At 35.6% G+C, this 21,523-nt stretch overlaps 2 protein-coding genes across 2 annotated transcripts; both read left to right on the top strand.

Annotated features, from left to right (window-relative positions):
* The first annotated feature begins 890 nt into the window (after positions 1-890).
* Positions 891-7,031, top strand: LOC145614918 (AUGMIN subunit 7-like). The gene is made up of 10 exons (XM_081669993.1): positions 891-1,123; positions 1,247-1,403; positions 2,522-2,607; positions 3,302-3,363; positions 4,041-4,132; positions 4,295-4,420; positions 4,831-4,921; positions 5,120-5,227; positions 6,069-6,167; positions 6,613-7,031. Exons 2-10 carry the CDS (start codon positions 1,270-1,272, stop codon positions 6,805-6,807), a joined length of 993 nt encoding a protein of 330 aa, XP_081526119.1. The 5' UTR covers positions 891-1,123; positions 1,247-1,269; the 3' UTR covers positions 6,808-7,031.
* A 986-nt stretch (positions 7,032-8,017) lies between these two features.
* On the top strand, positions 8,018-21,113 carry LOC145613369 (K(+) efflux antiporter 2, chloroplastic-like). Its single transcript, XM_081668467.1, has 21 exons — positions 8,018-8,219; positions 8,465-10,206; positions 10,951-11,122; positions 11,272-11,362; positions 11,590-11,726; positions 11,825-11,884; positions 11,985-12,104; positions 12,633-12,701; positions 13,113-13,178; positions 14,214-14,303; positions 15,581-15,685; positions 15,885-16,013; positions 16,675-16,884; positions 17,723-17,872; positions 18,355-18,408; positions 18,514-18,572; positions 19,479-19,545; positions 19,619-19,795; positions 20,037-20,093; positions 20,476-20,550; positions 20,639-21,113. The coding sequence occupies exons 2-21, from the start codon at positions 8,540-8,542 to the stop codon at positions 20,759-20,761; spliced, it is 3,678 nt and encodes a 1,225-aa protein (XP_081524593.1). The 5' UTR covers positions 8,018-8,219; positions 8,465-8,539; the 3' UTR covers positions 20,762-21,113.
* The last annotated feature ends 410 nt before the right edge of the window (positions 21,114-21,523 follow it).

Genomic DNA, 21,523 nt, shown 5'->3' with positions numbered 1-21,523 from the left:
TATACGCGAATACACTAGATATTTATACCGATTTTTTGACTTTTACCACCAAAAAAAATCAAAAAAAATGTTTTTTACCACCAAAACTTCTAAAACTTTTATTTTACCACCAAATAAAAAATTAAAAGTTGTTTTTTTACCACCTGTCGTCAAAAACCTAACGGAATTTTTTAAATTCATCGATTTTCGTGTCAAACACATGCTCTTTAGGGGTTTTGGGGGGCACTTTAGCCCTATGGGCCCAATTTGAGGTTAGAATTGACAAAAAATGATCGGAAATGCCTCGTTTTGCGTGTTAAAAAAACCTCGATTTGCGTGAACACGCAAAACGAGGCATTTTCGATCATTTTTTGTCATTTTTGACCTCAAATTTGGTTCCATAGAACTAAAGTTCCCCCCTAAACCTATGAAAAACATATTTTGCGCACGAAATTCGAAGGAAATTTTTTTAAGCCATTAGATTTAACGGTTTTCTCGACGTTTGGAGGTGAAAAACAATTTTTAGAAAATTTTTTGGTGGTAAAATTAAAGTTTTAGAAGTTTTGGTGGTAAAAAATAATTTTTTGATTTTTTTTTTGTGGTAAAAGTAAAAAATTCCTTAAATTTATTATACTTATTATATTTAAATGTGTCAATTATTTTGAGACAAAAGGAGTAACAAAATTCCACTTCATACAATTTGAATATACTTATATTTCATTGTGTCAATTATCTTGTCATTGAGACAAAGGAAGTAATAAAATTCACTTAATGCAATTTGAATTGTTACGAAATTGTTTTAATTTTTTAAAGAAAATTACCAAAAAAAAAAAAAATGTGAAAAAAAAAAAAAAAAACCTACTTGTATACTTCGTATATCGATAGCCAAACAAGCCAAATTTTAAAAAAGAAGCTCATATTTAATTGGGCCCAAAAACAAGTCGCAAGTAGGCCAAAGTGTCTCGTATAGTTCATCCTACAAATTTGAATTCATTGCCGGCAAATCACGCCGGCCACCATCTCCGACACTCCTTTTCGGCTGATTTCCGATCAATTCAAAACCCTAATTTCGAAATCTCCCCTATTTGAATTAATAATAGGAGATCCACTGTTATTTCCGGCAACAAATTTCCGCAATTAAGAGGTAATACTTATAACAAATCATCAACAATCTTATTTTATCATTTTATTATTAATTTTTCAAAAATTGGGGTCAAAATTTTTCCAGATTTATGCTGAATTTGTCACATTTCATGTTAATTTTCAGTCAATAATAGGGAAATTGGTGCGATGGCGGCGAAGCAGATGGAGGAGATACAGAAGAAATTGACAATGTTGAATTATCCAAGAGCTAATGCTCCTGCTCAGTCTTTGCTGTTTGCTGGAATGGAACGTTACGCCCTTCTTGAGTGGCTATTCTTCAGGTTCAATTTCTGCTCTTCCTACTATTGTTTTAAGTACCTAATTTTGGATAATTGCTTTGATATATAATATATGATGGAAATGAATGAAGGAAGAGGATCTTTGTTGATGATCGTGTAGCCGAACCCGTCTTATCGGGATTAAGGCTTTGACATTGTTATTATTGTTGTCTTCGTTGTCGTTGTTGCCTGTTAATAACGTTTAATTGTGTTGCATTTTAGTGATCTATGAAAGAAATGTTTGATTTATGTGTCTAACTCCGTGTTTAAACTGTGTTAGAAGCTTGGAAGTTATTTGATTTTGTTTTAATTTGGGTGAAGTGAATTGCAGCATGTATCACTTGTCGACGTAATCAAATGCCTTAAGAGTGGAGGATTAGTAGTTTAGATGCTATGGTTGTAAACCTGCTGTGCTGGTCAATCACTTGGGTCATAGCTCAAAGTGATCACTGTTCTGAGTTGAAAGTATCGTAGAATAGTATTGGTAATGGTTAGAGGTATTATTTGATGTTTATTGAAGTGGGATCTGGTTTTAGGGAAAGGGAGAAATGAAACTGGTGGTAGAATTTTGAATTTCTGGATATTGTGATGTTGGTAGTTCTTTTACAAATTTAAGGAATTAATTAAGACGGGAGTATGGGAGTATTGATCTCATCAAAAAATGACGTAGTGATTGTTAATAGTTCTTCTTGGATGTATTGACATAGATTTTCAACAGTCATTGTTCGCTGTTGTAATGTCAAATCTTGGTATTAACTTTTGGGAAGCAAGAAAATGTAGAGTTCCTTTTTTTTTTTTAAAATGCAAGCATGCTGTCTACAGCATGATTTGTGAGTTTCTAAGTTATTTTAGCTTGAGGAATGCAAAGTGTTGGAATTATCACTGTGAGCTAATTGGGGATTATCTTTTCTCTCTTGACTTTATTCCTTGCTGATTGCTATGATTTGTGTTCCAACTATATGGGGATTGCTGATAAGTACTAGTCTTCATTTGAGGCAACTGTTGCTGCATGCTGGTTCCTTTTGGCAGAGGCTTTCATTAACTGCAGAATTTTCTTGTCTTCCCTCTTTCTTGTAACACAGAATCTTGTTATAAAACTCTTTGCCTTTATTTGTCTATAGGCTGTTGGGTGACAAGTCTCCCTTCTCTCAGCAAAATCTTCAAGGAGATGGTGTAGACCGTGATGAAGAGACTTCTCGCATTCAGTGTATGTTTCATTGATCTTTATCTGTATTAAGGTGATCTATCTATCAAGGTGCTATATTTCTCAAAATTTAGTGTAAGATCCCTATATCTATGACAATGCTGAAAATATGTGTGGTGGACTTCCAACTGTCACTTAAGTTATTTGTGCATAAGTTTTTTGAGTCATTTCCAATAAGTGTTCTTACACCATAAAGGAGCCAACTGTTTTAATTTTGACATGATTTTTTTTTTTTATTTGAATCATCATTCAAATGTGGGATCAGGACATCTTTGCAGAGTGTTCTGACCGAGCTGTATTTTATTGTAATAAAAACCTTAGTTTTAACAGCATCCAGCTGGTTTGAATGACAACTTTGTATGCGTTGGAATTTTGTTGCCTTTACGTCGTCCCAATCAGACCACAATTGACTGATCTTCCAAATTTGGAACCTTTCTCTTTTATGCTCTAATTTGAAAGACATGTAGTGATGAACTTTTACAATTTAACTAGGAAAACTGCATTGTGTCTCCGTATTTTGTTGTTCGTCATGGTTTAAGTTGGGGCCTTTACTATTTACTCTCTTTGTATCTATTCTGTCACTGTTTCCAGCTGTTTCTTCACGAACTGTATTTATGTGCATTACATACAAGCTGGGCGCTGCTTGTAAATACTGGATCAGTATCATTGAATTTAACTTGAATTTCTCATATCACAGACTTGGCAGAAATCGCTAAGTTTCTTGGCATCACAACCATTGTGGATACAGAGGTCATTCAGGTAAGTTAATTTACTTCCTGACAATAGTCTTTATGAGCTCAGGAATCTGCTGTAATTCATACTCTCAGGTCAAATTTTAATTTATCTCTATCATTCTGCTGTAATATAATTGCAACTTCTATGTCTCATTCGTGTAGATCAGGCTGACCTCTATGAGTTGAATGTATTATGCAGTATCTATCATTTATCAGAAGTTAACAGCCCAAGTTTTTCTTTTGTTTCATAATTCTCCCCATTAATTTTTTCCCCAGATATTCATTTGACTGGCCTGACTTCTTCATTGTCTTTTCTTGTCAACCTTCTTGCCTTTGTTTGGGAGAGGGATGCTTACTGCTTTTTGCTCATGTGTCTTCTTGGCTTGTATTTATGCTTGTGCCTATAACTCTTAACATCACGTTGCGGGTATGACGGTTATAAGTATAATGCACTGCAGTTGTGCAGAAGTCTGGATGCAACACCAATGTAGACATGTAGAATGAATGCAACTTTAACTCTGTTTTATTATGTGTTTTATTTTTGGATGTGGTGGACCTAGTGACTATTCTTATCTGGAATAAAATTAGTTGCATTGTAGGGTTAGCCTGGCTAGTTATCTTAGAATTATTGATTATACTTCTGAAAAACCTTTGACCGATGATTAATCATTTATATGCTTAAATGAACATTTTTTCAACCAGGGACGTGGAAGCTATGAAGACCGCACAGAAATGCTTAGACTCATTGTAGACCTTGTTGAGGCCAGCATCTATGCTGATAATCCCGACTGGAGGTAGCAACATTACTAGATAAATGTCTTAGCTTGATTTATTAACTTTGTGCTATTAGGAGATATAACTAGGGCAATAATCTCAGCCATGGTTTAAGAATGTATTGTCAGTTCCCTCTTCCTTCATTCTGTTCTCTCTTACGTGTATGCTTTCAAACTCTGCAGTGTTGATGAGCAGGTTACCAAGGACATACAGTTAATTGATGCCATTGCAGAAAAGCAGGCACAGATTTTCTCGGAAGAGTGCAAATTGTTTCCTGCAGATGTGCAGATTCAATCCATTTATCCCTTGTAAGACATATCTTCTTTGCATTCATATCCTAGTTAAAATAAGATATACCCCGAGCAAGGGATTACATGTCAGGAGAGGACTTCTGCTCTAATAAGTAGTCTTTGTAAATTTAATTTCATGCACTGAAAGGCCCTGGTATAACAAAGTAGTCCACCATGAATATTGATGTTTTGCGTAATTTATGAGTTCAAAAGTTTATGCAGATGTATGGGTTGATTCTAATGATAATAACTTTGAAGATTAGAGCTAATGATGGATTTTGGCAGTCAAGAATTAAGAATAATTTAATTTATGTTGAATTGTTCTATCTTTTTATGTCACATAATCATGTTCATGTGATTGAATCCATGGTTGTTTCGTCCTTAGTGGAAGATACTTACTCATAGTATGCTTATAACTGCTATCGCAGGCCAGACATTGCTGATCTGGAGTCCAAGCTGTCAGAATTGTCAAAAAAATTCTCAACCCTCCAACAAAACGTTGATGATTTGGCATCAAAGGTCTGTTGCTTTTTTAGAAAATTGAAGTCATTGAAAATGAAGCTACTGCTGATGGTGCTTTTGGGACCTCATTGCATCATCATTGCTACATGATACAGCTGGTTTAAGGATTGTGTTTTAAACCATGAAAGCTTGTGGTATGTGTAATTATTGTTAAAGCCTCTTCTTACTTATATATCTTTCTATGTTTGGTTTCAGCATGCTTATAATCCAGATGAAGATTATGCAGAAGTAGAAACAAAGCTACGTTCTCATTTGGAGTCGTTTTTGGAAACAGCCAGATCTTTTAATGTGATTTACACAAAGGTTATAATTATTTTGACTTCTTTTTCAATGCTTTTTATTTTTACGAAGGCTGTCAAATGATATCTTCAAGAATTAAGTCAATAGTGATGAGTCCATGATTTTGACAGATTTGCAGCATGCTTCAATATGCAAAATGCTTATGCAAGTTTTTGTTATAAAATTTTTAAGCTTACCTGTCATGCTAACTTGGCCTATTTTATGTCTTTGATCCAAAATAAAACTTCTGCCATTCTTATTTGCAAGAGTTTTCATTTGAGGAAACTTCAATATGATTGTAACGTCACCTTATTTGCATGTGACTTCTCTCAACCTTTCACCTCATCAAATAGGTCCTTTCTAATTTCCTTATCTCTCTCCTCAGCACATGAGCTTCTTAAATGCCTTCCCCTGTGATACAGTTATTGTCCTTTAGAACCGTCTACTACCTTTGTCTGAATTTAGTTCTCATGTTACTAGTTTATTTAATACTCTCATTTAGACGATTAATTCCGGATGGCAGGATTAGATTTCCAAGATTTGCAAATGAATTGAACTGGAATGGGTGGGGGAAGGGTTATGTCCAAAATCATAAAGTTACAGGGACTGTGATGTGTGGTCGGTGTGGATGAATTAAAAATTGTCATAAGAATACTTTTGATTTATGGATGTTATGTATCACTTACTCTATACCATAGTGAGCATTGAAAAGTGGTGTAAACATTATAGTTTTGCACTTGTGCTAATTTGTTGGCTCATATTTTAACTTTTCTTTCTTAAGCTAACCAGAATATTACTTTTCTGTTGGATAATGCTAACAAATCTATTCTGGTTTTGTTGGTTTTTCGAAATTTGTGCTTTATAGGAGATTCGTCCGTGGACGCACATGATGGAAGTACCTCAGCTTCATGGGTTTGGTCCTGCAGCAAATAGGTTACTGGAGGCCTATAAAATGCTGTTGAAGGTACTATTCCTTATTAGAATTTAAAAGTTGGATTTCCCAATTCAGAGGATGCATATCTAAATCTTCCTTGTAACAAACTGAATATTTGGAGCAGAAGTTGTTGATTCTGCTCTGAACAGCTGTAACGCCTGTATTTCTCTTTGTTTTCTTTTTTATTGCTTGTTTGGATTTGGGGAAATTTTGAAGGGAGGTGGGGGTGAATTAGTTCAAAAATGGTAAAAAGTAGTTTTTTTTTTTTTTTTTTTTTTTTTTTTTTGAAACAATGGTAAAAATGGTAAAAAGTAGTTAATATAGTGGAAACTTTGGTTAGAATTTAATGAGTGCGTGAGGATGTGTGGAAGCTGTATGGAGGCTTTGAATTATGATTGCGTGAGTTATAGACACTTAGTTGTAGCTAGTCTTGGTGACTCGGTTGACACTGATTGCTTTGATATTGATATGACAGTTCCTGGGAAATTTAAGGAACCTTCGAGATTCACATGACGCAGTGAAGGCTGGGTCATCTGAGACAGTTGGTGGTGAGCCTTCCTCTGTGGTGAGAATTATATCAGAGTGTGAATCGTCTCTTACACTGTTGAATCGAGATCTTGGTATACTTTCAGCCTCTATTGCTCGTGAACGGGGTGAATTAACTTCATAGCCTCAAGGCCATTGTTTTGTATAGTGTGTAGGGTTGTTTTTGAGTGTTCAGGCTACAGCCATGGTAGCAATTGCAACTACTTTCTGATCCGTAACATGTTGCCATCACGGTATTGTAGTGTATCTTAAATTTTTTGTTAAATCAATATGTATCTTGTATATTGTTATTTGGAAGAAAGTTATGGCTTGACAAGTCGACTGTAAAACTAACCTGATTTTGTTGTGCTAATTACCTTCACGTATAAGTTGACTTAACACACTTGTGGAGCAACAATAAGGGTATGTTAAGTCTGATTTCATTCACATGATGTGCTAGATGAATGGAAATTACCTTCACACATTCTTTCAATGTAAAAGATGAACGAGAATTAGCAAAGATGCTTAACATATGATAAAGGTACAATTTCACATGATATGATGAGTCTTAGTTCATATAATACACATGAGGCCTTGAATAATTTTCTTTATTCAAGTTAACCAAATAATTCCTTTTTTTTTTTTTTTTTTTTTTCTTCTAGTTGCAACTTGCAAATGAAATACATCCTTCTCAAAATACAACGGGGTGGGTGTTAGTGGTTATACAGTGGAATACGGAGGATTTGGATTTGATTAACTTATTAATGACATTTGACATGTCTTTTGCTTTCTTAAACGTCTCTTAACAATTGTTGCCTATCCTCCCCAAAAACTTATATAATACGAAACGAGGGTATTATTATTATTGGTTGTAAAGTTTTTGGGGCGAAGATGGATATTCAAGTGGGTGGTGAAGCGAGAATGATTTTAAGCTTATTTCCATTGAGACGAGAATGATTGTACATATTGTACCCGTCATGAATAGTGAGGCAGGGATAGCTATAGATTTTTAGGTAGGTGTGGCTGTGGAGGTACCATCCTCCACCTCTAACCCGCCCCATCAACATTTAATACAGAGTATAATGGCAATAATGCCGAGTTTAGACAAGTAATTATACGTAATTGGTGGAATATTCATTAGAATGGAATCTTACTCAATTTGGTTACACTCCATATATAGACGAATTAGTGAAAACAAAACCTTTCAAGCCAATAATGAAAAATAACGTAAGAAAAAAAAAATAAAACATAAAAAGCCTAATTAAACACGTCACCTTATCAACCTTTTTTGCAATAAAATAAAAATATCTCCTTCTCAGTTCTCACTTTCTGATAGCTCAAAAGGCCAACTTAAAATATACACACCCATTTTTCTGAAATAATTAAATCAAATTAATAATTTTTTTTCTTTTATTTTTTTATTTTTTTAATATCTTTTCCATCCATTTGTCCTGTTTTATTTAACTTTTAATTTCCTTATTTCAAATAAATCCGCCATTGAAGAAGCTCTTCAAAGCTCTGCACCTCCACCAACTCACTGTCACTGTTCTATGCTCCGTAAGTACTCTTCTCTTCTCTTCTCCTACTTTCTCTCTCCTCTTCTCCTACTTTCTCTCTCCTCTTCTTCATGCCATTTTTGTGTGTTTTCTAGCTTAATCAATTTTAATTTTGTTATAATAATATACATATATGTTACTCATATATGTGAATTTCTAGGGTTTTCTTGGCGCATTCATTTTGATAATTTGATATTTGAATCGTCAATTTTGTTAGTGAAATCGAAAATTTTGTTGTTTCGTCAGGTGTTTGTGCTTCGGTCAACGATAGGTCAAAGCAGTTTGTTTAGTTGACGGTGTTTTGGTATTGATTGGTATGAAATGGATGTTGGTTATAGTTTTAAGCAGTCCAATTTGATCCAAGGAATTGAGTGTAGAAGATATCGTTCTGATTTTATCCATTCGAAATTGGGGTTTAGAGTCAGTGGGTTTGGGTATAAGTATGGAAGTAATTCGAAGTCAGTTTCAAGAATCTGTTTGAGGAAGAATGTGAAGGGAATTAGTAGTGTTAGTGGCGGTTCTATCGTAAAATTGCCGTTTGGGAGGGATTTTGATGGTCAATTGTGGGGTTTGCCTTGGAGGAAAGCCGTGGTAGGTGGGGGCGAGGAGGGTTATGAGTCGGGGAGTTTGGGAGGGGTAACTCGGTGTCAGGGTAATGATGCTGTAGTTTACATTGATGGAAATGGCCGGAGTGCTGAGGCAGGAAAAGATTATGAAGGAGAAGGGTTGATAGAAGAGGGTAGTCTTGACTTAGAGTTGGATAGTTCTGGAGGAGAGAAGGATGAGAAAGAAGCTGAGGCAGCTCAGAATACAACTTTGGAGGAGTTGAGAGAATCTTTGCTAAAGGCATGCAGGGAATTGGATATTGCACGGCTGAACAGTACTATGTTTGAAAAGAAGGCGCAGAATATATCGGAAGCTGCCTTTGCGTTAAAAGATCAAGCGGTGAATGCTAGGAATGATGTTGATAGTACGCTGAAAATGATAGAAGAGCTAATAAATCAAGAAGTGGGTGCTAAGGAAGCTCTTCAAAAAGCCACAATGTCTCTTTCTTTGGCTGAGGCAAGGCTTCAGGTGGCCTTGGAAACTGTAGAGATTGTCAAATCGAATAGTGATTCCGAAAATGAAAGTGATGAGGTTGTCTTAAACCAGCTAAGGCAAGAGGAGGATGCCCTACTAGCTGCTCAGAAGGAGATCAAGGATTTCAGGATGGCTTTAGAAAATTGTGAAGCAGAGCTAACAAGGCTTCAGCTAAAGAAAGAGGAGCTGCAGAAAGAGGTGGAAAGATTGAATGAAGTTGCTGATCAGGCTCAGGTAAATGCACTGAAAGCTGAAGAGGATGTCGCTAATATAATGCTTTTAGCCGAGCAGGCTGTTGCTTTTGAGCTTGAGGCTGCTCAACGTGTGAATGATGCTGAAATGGCCTTGCAGCGAGCTGAAAAGCTGCTCTCTAGTCAAACTGATGCCAAAGATTCTATTGATCTTTCAAGTAGGTCATCCTCAAATGAAGATGTTGCTATTCAGGAAGAGATGTCCGAAGGAACTCTGGGTACTGATGGCTTTGAAAGTGAAAACAATTTTGTTGTAGAAGGTGCTTCTTTGGCCAGCAAACCATCACTGGATAAGCCCTCTGACAAGACAAGCCAGAGTTTGATTGACGTTGCTTTATCTGATGATTCAAGCGACAAAGAAAATAGAAAACCATACGTAGAAGTCAATAGAGATGCTGATGCAGAGGTAGAAAAAGTGAAGATCACGGCACAAGCTAAGAAATTAGAGATACAAAAAGAAGTGGCACGTGACAGTCCTCCACCAAGTAGCTCAAAGGCATCAGTGAAGAAATCATCTCGATTCTTTTCTGCATCATTCTTTTCATTTGATGAAGATGATGAAGAGTTCACACCGGCCTCTGTTTTTCGTGGTGTTATGGATTCTGCAAAAAAGCAGTTGCCAAAATTGATCGTTGGAATATTGCTCATTGGAGCAGGGTATGTTGAATCAATTTTTAGTTTTTTCTTTTCCAGTTCTATTTTTCTTCTACTGTTGTTATGTGTGATGCTTAAATTTTGTAAAATACTCCTCTATAAATATCATTTTTCTTATCCTTCGTATTTCTTATGAAATACTACATGTTAATCTGTGAAAAAAAAAATGAAGCCTCTTTGAATCATGCCGAAGCCTTGGCCTAGCTTCTGAGTTTTACTTAGCTAATGTTTTCAGTATCAATTTGTTTGGGCACCTTTGTGCCGAGTAGTTGAATTCCTTGGTTGAAACTTCATCTTCATTTCTAATAAAACAGAAATTTCATTTATTTTATTAGATGCCTAATGGATTGTAACATGTAGTCCTCTACACTTTCAAAATGTTCACCACATGGCTAAGTTAAACTGCTCCACAAGGAACCAATAATCTAAAACTTGGAATCACTTCTCTGAACTATCTCATGGTCTACTCAATGTCTGATGAAAGAAGAGTTCCCATAGTTTCTTGTTACCAGTTTCTGTTTGTAATGTCTCCTATGTTTGAAGTCCAATCTGTACACCAACTAAAATTTAACTAACAATTCTGTGTGAGCTAGTCAAGTTCCTTTCTAAATAAGACTAATATGCAGTACTTAAAATCCTTTCTAGGCTCTGAAACATCAATGGATGAATGAATTTGATATATCACTGTTTATTGTAAAAAATTATGCGTATATTACCTTTTCTGATACTAGGTTAACTTACTAACAGGGTTGGTTATTATATTAACCGAGGTGAGAGAGGTGCTCAGCTGTTTCAGCCACAACATGTATTAACCTCCACTATTGAAGAAGTTTCTTCAAATGGAAAACCTCTGATTCAGCAAATGCAGAAAATTTCTAAGACAGTGAAGAGTCTAATTGATAAGCTTCCCCAGCAAGAGGCATGTGGTTTCCTCCACTTACCCATTTTTCATTAATATTTAAAATATATTATAAGTTCATATATTCGATTTTTAAGTGTCTTGTTATAGTCTTCGGAAAAAAGGTTTTAATCTGGTGTTTGTCTGTTGTATGTCCTCTCTTTCTACAGATTAATGAAGAGGAAGCATCCTTGTTTGATATGGTATGGTTATTGCTGGCCAGTGTGATATTTGTACCTATTTTCCAGAAAATTCCTGGGGGTAACACTTCTCTCTTCCTTAAATGATGGGTTGTATCAATTGTATGTATTTTCAGAATGTATGCAGCCCCGTAAGATAGTTATTGAGCAAATTTTAATTCCAGAAAAGTTCGAATGTTACTGATTTTCACTCCCACTCTTCTGATATGTGTCTAGAAGTTTTAGTATTGCAATCTCTAATTATAATACTCATTGGCAATCTTATTCTTTGTGTTTTCTTATCTTCAGGTAGTCCTGTCCTGGGTTATTTGGCTGCTGGAATCTTGATTGGTCCATACGGCCTCTCAATAATTCGTCATGTGCATGGAACTAAGGCAATTGCAGAGTTTGGAGTTGTGTTTTTACTATTTAACATTGGCCTTGAGGTACAAAATTCTTTCAAGGCTCTTGTAACATAATCTGAACTAATGCAATTACCAAGTTACAGAACTTAGATACGTTTTGATGTATTCCCCATTGACAGCTTTCTGTTGAAAGACTGAGCTCCATGAAGAAGTACGTATTTGGTTTAGGTTCTGCCCAGGTACTAAAATGTTAAGTTCTTGCCATTCACATATATCTTGGCCCTCTTGGGGTTACTCATGCTTTTAGTATTGTATTACTGACTTTGGGTTGTTATGCAGGTGCTGTTAACAGCTGCAGTAATTGGCATGGTGGCCCATTTTATTTCAAAACAGGCAGGTCCTGCGGCAATAGTAATTGGAAATGGCTTGGCCTTGTCATCAACTGCTGTTGTCCTGCAGGTATTCATAATTGTTGGTTGTGTGTTTTGTGCTCCCTCTAATGCCCAAATAGGACTATAGGGGACTAGGATTGTGATTCTAAACTCCGTCATAATATCTAATTGTTCGCTTTGCACAAGGTCATCTTTAAGCAAAACACAACCATAATTCCCATCTTACAGATTGTTCACTGGGATATTTGCTTCCGTTCTTGGATTCTAGCAATTTAGCATAAGAAATCAAAGTGTCTGTGTACATGTGCTTGCCCCTTGAGATTGAAATGGGCTGTCTTCCATGTCTTTGGATGTTTAACTAAAGCTTAGAGCAATCTACAAAGGAAGGTGCGGGTAGTCGGATCTTATGATGTTTAGGTTCAAACAAAGCTTGCTTAATAAAAAATATTGGGGATCAGATGAACTTGAGAATGTACTTCAGAGAAAACTAAATTTCTAGTTACCTAACTACTTCCACTGAAAAAATTATATTTTGTGCTGCATAAACTTTAATCAAGATGGTTTTTTGATGGAGTTTCTTCAACTTTTGATTCAGGTCTTGCAAGAGCGAGGTGAGAGCACTTCACGGCATGGGCGTTCTACATTTTCAGTCTTACTATTCCAGGTAAACCTTTTGGTCTGGATAATTTCTGGAGATAGTTAATTTATGAGGAGAATCATGTGTAGAAAGCTTTTGGTTGATGTTTGATCGCAAGTTGATTCATTGCGATTTTCTACCAAGACATGTCTGGGCTAACAAATAGAGCCAAGGGGTAGATAGATGTGCCAGTGCTGCTAAAATTCGGATTATGTGTCAAACTGGCTGACTATGGCCATGCATATTTCCTAGCTGCAGTTTCACAATTGCATGGTTTACATTTGATTGATGCTTGTAAAATACGCCATTGCTTATTTGCTCCTTGAAATCCAATCAGGCTCCTAGTATAGATTAGTCAATGTATTATTGTTTCACTTGTTTTTTCTCCTGAAATAATTTCTGGTATTTTGCTTTTGCTTTTCTTTGCTATTTTTCCAGGATTTAGCTGTGGTGGTTTTGCTGATACTCATTCCACTCATTTCACCAAATTCTTCCAAAGGCGGGGTAACTTCTTCAAATATTTTTGCATTTTTTCATTATTTTGCTCTTTGTTGAATGTCTTTATGCGCATTTATTTATCTTTGTTATGTGCGTTGCATGGTTGCAGAAGTCCTGCACTGTGGTTATTTGTGATATGTGGCAACTTTTAATTTTTTACTGTGAATCTTTGTGACAGAGAATAAATGGTTATTGATTTGAAAATGATCCCACTGCATTGCACTTTGTTGAAATTACTTAAATTAGCGTTTTAGTTAATGAACTGAAACATCCATGTTAGAAGCATTAATTAAACCTTAAAAGTGCAATCTAAGGCATAATTAATTGATTTTAACCAAAGTTGAGCTGAAGCTGTGGCTGGAGCATGATGACCCTATTATCTGTATAGGGATAATAGGGTTGAGGTGTGTTGTGGATTCATGGGGTGTGTCTAGTTTGTGGTATGTTCTGTCTGGTCATTCCCAGCTTAGTTGCTTTGAGTTTTCCAGAATGGCTGGCAACTGTGGCAAGCTTTCTTATATATAGTCTTTTTCATGATGGTTGTGGTTATGGATCCGGTAAGATTTTTTATTTGAGCTGTTGCATTGAAAAGCTGTAAGGGAGATTAAAAGGTATCTGAGGGGCCAGAATGAAGGCATTGGTTTTAAATATACCTTACTTTATGTGTTGCATAAAAAAGCACCAAGTAGGATAGTGTTGGGACCAAAATGAAAACAAATATAAAGCGCTTCATACAAAGATTAACTTGTAAATTTACTATTTCCTCCATTCCGTATAATCTGTGTATTTCAACTCAATTAAAATACCTATGCTGCTATGCAACATTATTTGCCTGCTTGATGTACCAATGGAATAGGGCTTGTGGTTTTCAACATTGATTATATAACTAACTCATCAAATTACCTGTACATAATCAATGACTTTTAATGAAGATGTAGATGTCATTTCCTAATTCATGGGCAAAACATAAGCCTATAACAACCTAAACAGCTACGTAAAAATGATGACCAATAATTTTTTTACTATCTGCTGTTCATTCAGATTGGTTTCCAAGCCATTGCAGAAGCCTTAGGATTGGCTGCTGTTAAGGCAGTTGTTGCAATTGCCGCTATAATTGCTGGTGGACGCTTGGTAAGTGGTTGAATATGTTTTCCCCCTTTTTATTGCACATTTCAGTTCCACCGTGAAGATAGTTGTTAGTGATTGTTTACAAATTTATGCTACTAGTATCTTGTGTAAATACATTGATCTTATATTGCTCAGAATAAATTGTGATGTATTGCTAGCTAATATTTTAAATGAGTCACCTTGGTTGTCTCTTCTCAGTCAAGTAAACTAAAGAGAAATTATCGTTTGAGACAAAACTAGCGACATTGCAACTTACTCCCTCCATCCTAGAGTAGTTTGCTCGCTTTGTTTTTTATCATTCCCTAAATAGCTTGCTCACTTTCCTTTTTGTCTATCCTAGATTAGTTTGACCATTTCTATAATGGTAATGGCCACTGTATTTATTGTTATGTACCAGATTTCTCACACACAATTTATATTAATTAATCGCAATTAAGGGGAATAAGCTTGAGTATTTGATTGATTAAGGGATCGAATTACAGATTACAAAGGATAAGCATAACTTTAGGCTATGAGTCTCACTGTGACTTGAGGCCACAACTCTCACAAGGGACTTCACTCTAATTTTCTGGATACCTCCTCTAATATCAGATTACACTACTTATACTCAAAGCTTAACTAATACATGTGACATTTTAATTAACCAAAATGGAAACCCACAAATAACATGATTAAAGGAAGCTGCTTTCTTTCCCATTTTCCCCTTTAATTGTCTTTGTCCTGATGCTCCTTGTTGCTTGGTTCTGTTGCTCCTTGCTGCCCCTTCTTAGCACGCCTCGTATACACCAAAATAGGTGGCTGACTTGCGGTGTTGACCCCGTTGACCCAGTTCATAACATTTATATCATCAAATATTAATTTTCCCACAACCAATAGTTAGGATCCCACTTCTGCTCTTATTCTCTTGTAAATTACTCTACTATCTCTCATCACATTTGATTAAATAACATTTGATGACCAATCACCAACTTATCTCGTCAAATTATGTGTCATAATAAGTGAGAAACTATTCTGGGAAGGAGGGGTGTGTTAGTAATTATAATACAAAGAACTAAGAAAATTTGGCATACACTCTTCTAGTAAGTTCGAACCCAAAAAACTAAGAAAAATTGTCATACATCTATATCGCTGGTTATATATATATGAGGGAGCAGTTTTGTTACTTCAGAAAATTTTCTCTCTTTGTAAGTCTAGTTTTCAAAATTATAATCTTTGCTTGATATTATTTGTTGAACAATTACTTTGCAAGAACATATTCTTACTTCTTGGATCTTCTGCAGCTTCTTCGACCAATTTACAGGCAAATTGCTGAAAACCAGAACGCGGAGATATTTTCTGCCTGTACACTTCTTGTTATACTAGGGACAAGTCTCCTTACTGCTAGGGTGAGGGAAAACTTTTATGAGTCATAAGTAATAATTTTTAAATTTTTTTTTTTATTTTTTTTTATTATTTTTTTTCTTAATTTACTGTGAGGGGCTAGTTGTCACAACCAAGTGGGAAGGTTGATTGCCTGAAAAAGAGTTATCCTGTCCAGTGTTTCTGTCATCATTTCATTAAGATCTTGTTTTTTTATTCTTTCAGGCTGGTCTATCTATGGCATTAGGGGCATTTTTGGCTGGTTTACTTCTTGCAGAAACTGAGTTTTCATTGCAAGTGGAGTCAGATATTGCACCATATCGTGGCCTTCTTTTGGGTCTTTTCTTCATGACGGTACGTACTTCAGATCATGCGTCCCCTGGAAAAAATTCAATTTTGTGAATATTTGAGGATCATGCGTCTTCTTAGATTTTCACTAAAGCTCTTCATTTTGCTCTGCTTGCCAATCTTGCCATCTTGCACATAGAGTATGTGTGGCCTTCCATTGGGATTTTGGTCTGTATTTTTTTGGAAGCTTGTGATATTCATTGCTGAAATCTTTCCTTTTTCTTTGGGGCAAATTGCTTTTGCCTTATCCTCTGAATTATTTAAACTTTAAACTGAGCTACACCTGGGCTTAGCTAGTTCATGCATAACCACCTAGGTGCTATCCTTAAGCATGTTTGCTATAAAGGCTCTGGAATTTTTTCTTTACTGTTTTCTCAGAGCCATTGGGTTCCGATTTCCATTTATCTGACTATCACTTTAGTTTTTTGTTTCTTTTTTCTTCTTTTCTCTCTCTCTCTCTCTCTCTCTCTCTCTCTCTCTCTCTCTCTCTTTTTTTTTTTTTTTTTTTTTTGGTAATTATTGTGTAAACAGTCATTTGTTTCATTTAATTAATTTTTCTTCACAATTTGTTAATTTAGTACAACATAGATTAAAAATTAAACAACTTAGAATCTAAAATGTCACGTATGATGAAAGTGCAAGTCAACACCTATTTTTTGTTTTTCAGGTAGGGATGTCTATTGATCCAAAACTTCTCCTCTCTAACTTCCCGGTTATCATGGGAGCATTAGGACTTCTAATCGTGGGCAAGACTATGCTGGTTACTTTAGTTGGTAGAGTCTTTGGTGTTTCAATAGTAGCTGCAATCAGAACAGGTCTTCTTCTTGCTCCTGGAGGAGAATTTGCCTTTGTTGCATTTGGTGAAGCTGTAAACCAGGTTTGACCTTGTGTTTTGTTAATCCTCATTTTCTAATTATATTGGAATCCTTCTTGCATTGAGTATTATTTTATGTCTCTTCTTTGTGTCAATTGGTGGACCTGAAGAATACAGCAGCTTTAATCTTAGATTCAAGGCATTGTTTGTATGTTATAAGTTTGCTTTCATTGGCTTGGAATTTGATAAAGTGATAAACTTGCATAGTTGCATGTTGAGCATTCTTTGATAATTATGCAAATGAGGAAAAAAGACTTGGGAAAAATTAAATTACATAAACTAGCTAGTAACTACTCATGGTAACGCCAGTCCTTCAATATTATCCTAGATACTTTTGATTAGATGCATCAGAGGAGCTTGTGGAATTTGTATATGCTAGCAATTCATCACTCTACCTAATTTCCAGTAACAATGCATCAGAACAATCTCCCCATCCAGATATTTGTTTAGGTTGCTGCATACATTCTCCTAGCATCATTCTTCAAGATATGAAATATCACCCCCCCCCCCCCCCTTCCACCTGCAAGCCCAGGGCCTCCTTTTACAGCACCATCTGTGCCAATCACGGGACAAGGAACCACCCAACTAAATGATGGACTTGCACGTTATAACTTGTGGATAATGGGAAGGTCCAATTATATGTGCTTGTGTGTAATGCATAGATTATCAGCGCTAGAGGTTTTTCGCATCTCTTCTATCAGTGTGCATCTAAATTTATTACTCTTCTACATGATCACAAGCACAATTCTATCTCTGTCTGTCCAGATTATTAGGGTAATTGTATTAGCTCATTAGCTGAAATAACCCTATATTTGCTTATTGCTGTTGGCTTTACCTGCAGGGCATAATGTCTCCCCACCTGTCATCTTTGTTGTTCCTTGTGGTTGGGATTTCCATGGCTCTTACACCATGGCTGGCTGCTGGTGGCCAGTTGATTGCCTCTCGCTTTGAGTTGCATGATGTGCGAAGTTTGTTACCTGTTGAGAGTGAGGTATCTCATAACCTTCTTTTTATTTTTCCTACGATATGTCTTAGGTTCTTGCTCACTGTGTTGCTGAAGTTTGTGATAATTATATGGCCTAACTGAAGTGAAATTGGCGGCCTTGTGATTTATTGTCCATGAAATTTAGACTCTAGAAAGGATGGGAACGGAAGATAGGTTCTGTTTAGCTTGGAAAAGCAATGTAGATAAATGCCTTGAAATTGAGGGAATAAATTAGTCTTTATCACCCTGGTTTCAATGTGTAGGGGGTTTAGTATTCTTCGTATGTTTAGCTTTGTTCAGATCCCGCTATTTTTTGTAAAAGTAGTAAAGTTTTTCCTATTCTAATTAATCAACAACAAAAATGACACAAATTCCCTTTCCTGTTTATGATCCATACTTCTTTCAGTTCTCACCTTTCAGGCTGTTTTTACTGTTTCTTTTTTTTACTGTTTCTAATTTTTCTGCTGACATGTTTTATTTCATCCCAGACGGATGACTTGCAGGATCATATTATTATATGTGGATTTGGACGTGTAGGCCAGGTAAACATCATTGTTATAAATTATTAAGTTCCTGAAATCTATCTTGAGCTTTGCCTCTTTTTTTTTTTTTTTCTCCCTCCCTGTGATCTTGCATCTTTCCCGCAGATCATAGCTCAGCTCCTGTCAGAACGTTTGATACCATTTGTTGCTCTTGATGTTAGAAGGTAAACTTATACTTATTTTAGATATGCACCAAATATTGCTGGATCTCCTTTAAAGCTATGTGTATGATCATGGTAAGATTTGCATATATTGCTCTTTCTCTTGCCCGCATCCCACTTAACTGAGACCTTTAAGCACTGGGTTTATTTTTTATTTGATCTTTTTTTTCCTAGGGCAGACGATACCGCTTCGTTATTTTTGGGTCTATGAATATATCTTTTGTCTTAATGCAGAAAACCTAGATATCTCGTACTTGACATATTCTGTACTTAAAAATCTCATGGAAATAATATGCTTCTCAAGTAGTCACTGATCACAATAATATGATAAATGTATCTGATTCTCTAGGGAAGCAATCTTGTATATTTTAGCTGCTGAAAAATAAAAAATATGTGTGCATGTGCTCGTGCGTATTTGGAGGTGAAATAAGCATGAAATTACTCTGCTAGGGTTGTAGCAAGTATTCTTTTTGTCTTTAAGATGACAAATTATGCATGAAAATCTAGGCAAGCATCCAAGACATGAATGTAGAGGTTATATTTAGTATAACTATAGATGAGAAACATACTTTATAAATTTGCAATAGTTGTTACTGTTCCAAAAATTTCACTTAATTGTGTTGCTGAATGTACCTCACATTGAAAAACGAGTTTAGTCACACTTCAGAGCATTTATTTTGTACACATTTCAATGAACTGATTGATAATATAGTTTAGAGACCATTACTGCAAAATATATGTATGTATGTATATCAATGGTTGGCTACTTTCCTGCTTTCTTATGCTTTACAGAGGATGGGAGCCTCTTCAGATATATGAATGTTGATGTATTTTGACTGATGGAAGGTCATAATGTATAATAACTACTTTATGCTTCATGTCTCTGATGCTTATGTTTCACGATTTCAGTGACAGGGTAGCAATTGGCCGTGCACTTGATCTTCCTGTATATTTTGGAGATGCTGGAAGTCGTGAGGTACAACAAATTTCCAAGCTATTCAAGCTTGTTGCATATTCTCATTTAAAAAGCTTTACTATTTTGTGTTTAGGTACTTCATAAGGTTGGGGCTGAAAGAGCTTGTGCCGCAGCAATCACATTGGACACTCCTGGTGCAAACTATAGAACTGTTTGGGCTTTGAGCAAGCATTTCCCAAATGTTAAAACGTTTGTTCGTGCACATGATGTCGATCATGGTCTAAATTTAGAAAAGGCTGGGGCAACTGCGGTATGATGTTTAATTTTGTACCATAAACATTCTGTTATCTTTACCTGTCAGTCCTCAACTCCTTATAGATAGCCTTTAATTTTATGGACTACTGAGATTTTGCTTGATCTAATTGTCGTGTGCTATATACAGTTGTATCTTGTTGGAGAAATTTTCTCTTTCCTGAACTGTTAGTATCAGAATGAATTCATATTCTGACATCCTTATTATGCAAATAAGCCTTACAATATTCTTGCTCCAGGTTGTGCCTGAGACATTGGAACCAAGTCTACAGTTGGCAGCTGCTGTTCTTGCACAGGTATGTCTTAGCGTGATATTGTGAAAGGATGTGATCAAGTGATAAAATTGTGATTGTGTAGTGTATTTTTATTTTTCCCTCCATAAGAAATTTATTAATTATTATCTGCAGGGTACTGTTTTACTTTGTTTTTAGTACACTCAGTGTTGTTGGCTTCTAACATTGCATATTAGAAAATAGCTTTCAATATATATTTCCCTTAGGGTACAACGTTGTTAATAGTTGAGTACTGAAGTTAATTTTTTACTTAAAAGGCCGATAAAGGTTGACAACCGTTGTGGCCAATTCTGTCAGTGGTTTAATATCCAGTTAACTTGCCGAAAGTGGTGATGAATTTATTAACTAATGACTGATTTAAAATTTGGTGTGTTTCTTCTTTTAGGCTAAACTGCCAACATCAGAGATAGCATCTGCAATCAATGAGTTTAGATCCCGTCACCTCTCTGAACTGACTGAGGTATACGCTGTTTCATAGCTTTGGCATGATCTGTTGCTACCCATTTATGAATAGTATTGTAAGAATACTGAGTTCCGTGTTTTTGCAGCTGTGTGAAGCTAGTGGAAGTTCGCTAGGTTACGGATATTCTCGAGTCATGAGCAAACCCAAATCCCAACCGGTTGACTCTTCCGATGATAACCAAGCCATCGAGGGAACACTGGCTATCTAAATTTGCAGCTAATACAACCAACAGTAGAGAAGGCAACAAAACTGTATAGTTTCATAACATTCTCACTAGTGTAATTTGTATAGAATTTTTGGGCAAAAATATCAAAGGTAAATACTTATTTTCATTTCTTAATGTCTTTTTTCTTTTACCTTTGATCTATGATTACAATGCTCATTTCCTCTGGGAAATCCAAAATTTTGACCGGTTTGCCTTCTTGATCAAGGCGAAGGAGCTTTCAACCTTTATGTTCATTTTAAAATTTGTAATTTACGGTATTTGACAAATTCCTTGATTTATCTCGATCTCTAATACAGCTTCAGAGGAAATAAAGAGAGAAAATCGTATTCTAGAATGCCTTTATTTTTCCTTTTTTTTTTTTTTTTTTTGTTTGTAATAATGAAAATGCAATAGGCAATCTCTATTCAAAAGGTTGTACTTTTAAGTGACATTTAGTTTGCATCAAAACGGAAATTTCATTAACATAGATATTGTAATTCATTAACATAGATAATGTATACATAGTACTGAATACTGATATTGTTACAAACAATAATTTTACCCAAAACTAAATCATGTACTCTTAGAATTCATTAATCTAAATGCAATTTATTAAAACCGAAACCTTTAAGTTACAAATTTACCATTCATTTTCCCCAAATTATATACTACACTTGATACATTCATCAATCGTCACAGCCGCCGCGACCTGAGACTCATCTCCTTGGTGAATCTTCCCGATCAAATATTCATTATTAACATAGA

The sequence above is a fragment of the Chenopodium album genome, chromosome 25 (genome assembly GCF_948465745.1).
Source record: "Chenopodium album chromosome 25, dcCheAlbu1.1, whole genome shotgun sequence".
Taxonomy (NCBI): Eukaryota; Viridiplantae; Streptophyta; class Magnoliopsida; order Caryophyllales; family Amaranthaceae; genus Chenopodium; species Chenopodium album.
The sequence above is the reverse complement of the archived record's forward strand: the minus strand, read 5'-3'. Positions and strand labels throughout refer to the sequence as shown.

Bases quoted from the DNA above. Each gene is read 5' to 3' on its own strand.
- LOC145614918 (XM_081669993.1), top strand. From the start codon at position 1,270: ATGGCGGCGAAGCAGATGGAGGAGATACAGAAGAAATTGACAATGTTG. The intron at 1,404-2,521 runs GTTCAATTTCTG...ATTTGTCTATAG, and splicing joins CTTGAGTGGCTATTCTTCAG to GCTGTTGGGTGACAAGTCTC. The intron at 6,168-6,612 runs GTACTATTCCTT...TTGATATGACAG, and splicing joins CCTATAAAATGCTGTTGAAG to TTCCTGGGAAATTTAAGGAA.
- LOC145613369 (XM_081668467.1), top strand. From the start codon at position 8,540: ATGGATGTTGGTTATAGTTTTAAGCAGTCCAATTTGATCCAAGGAATT. The intron at 15,686-15,884 runs GTGAGGGAAAAC...TTATTCTTTCAG, and splicing joins CAAGTCTCCTTACTGCTAGG to GCTGGTCTATCTATGGCATT. The intron at 20,551-20,638 runs GTATACGCTGTT...GTGTTTTTGCAG, and splicing joins ACCTCTCTGAACTGACTGAG to CTGTGTGAAGCTAGTGGAAG.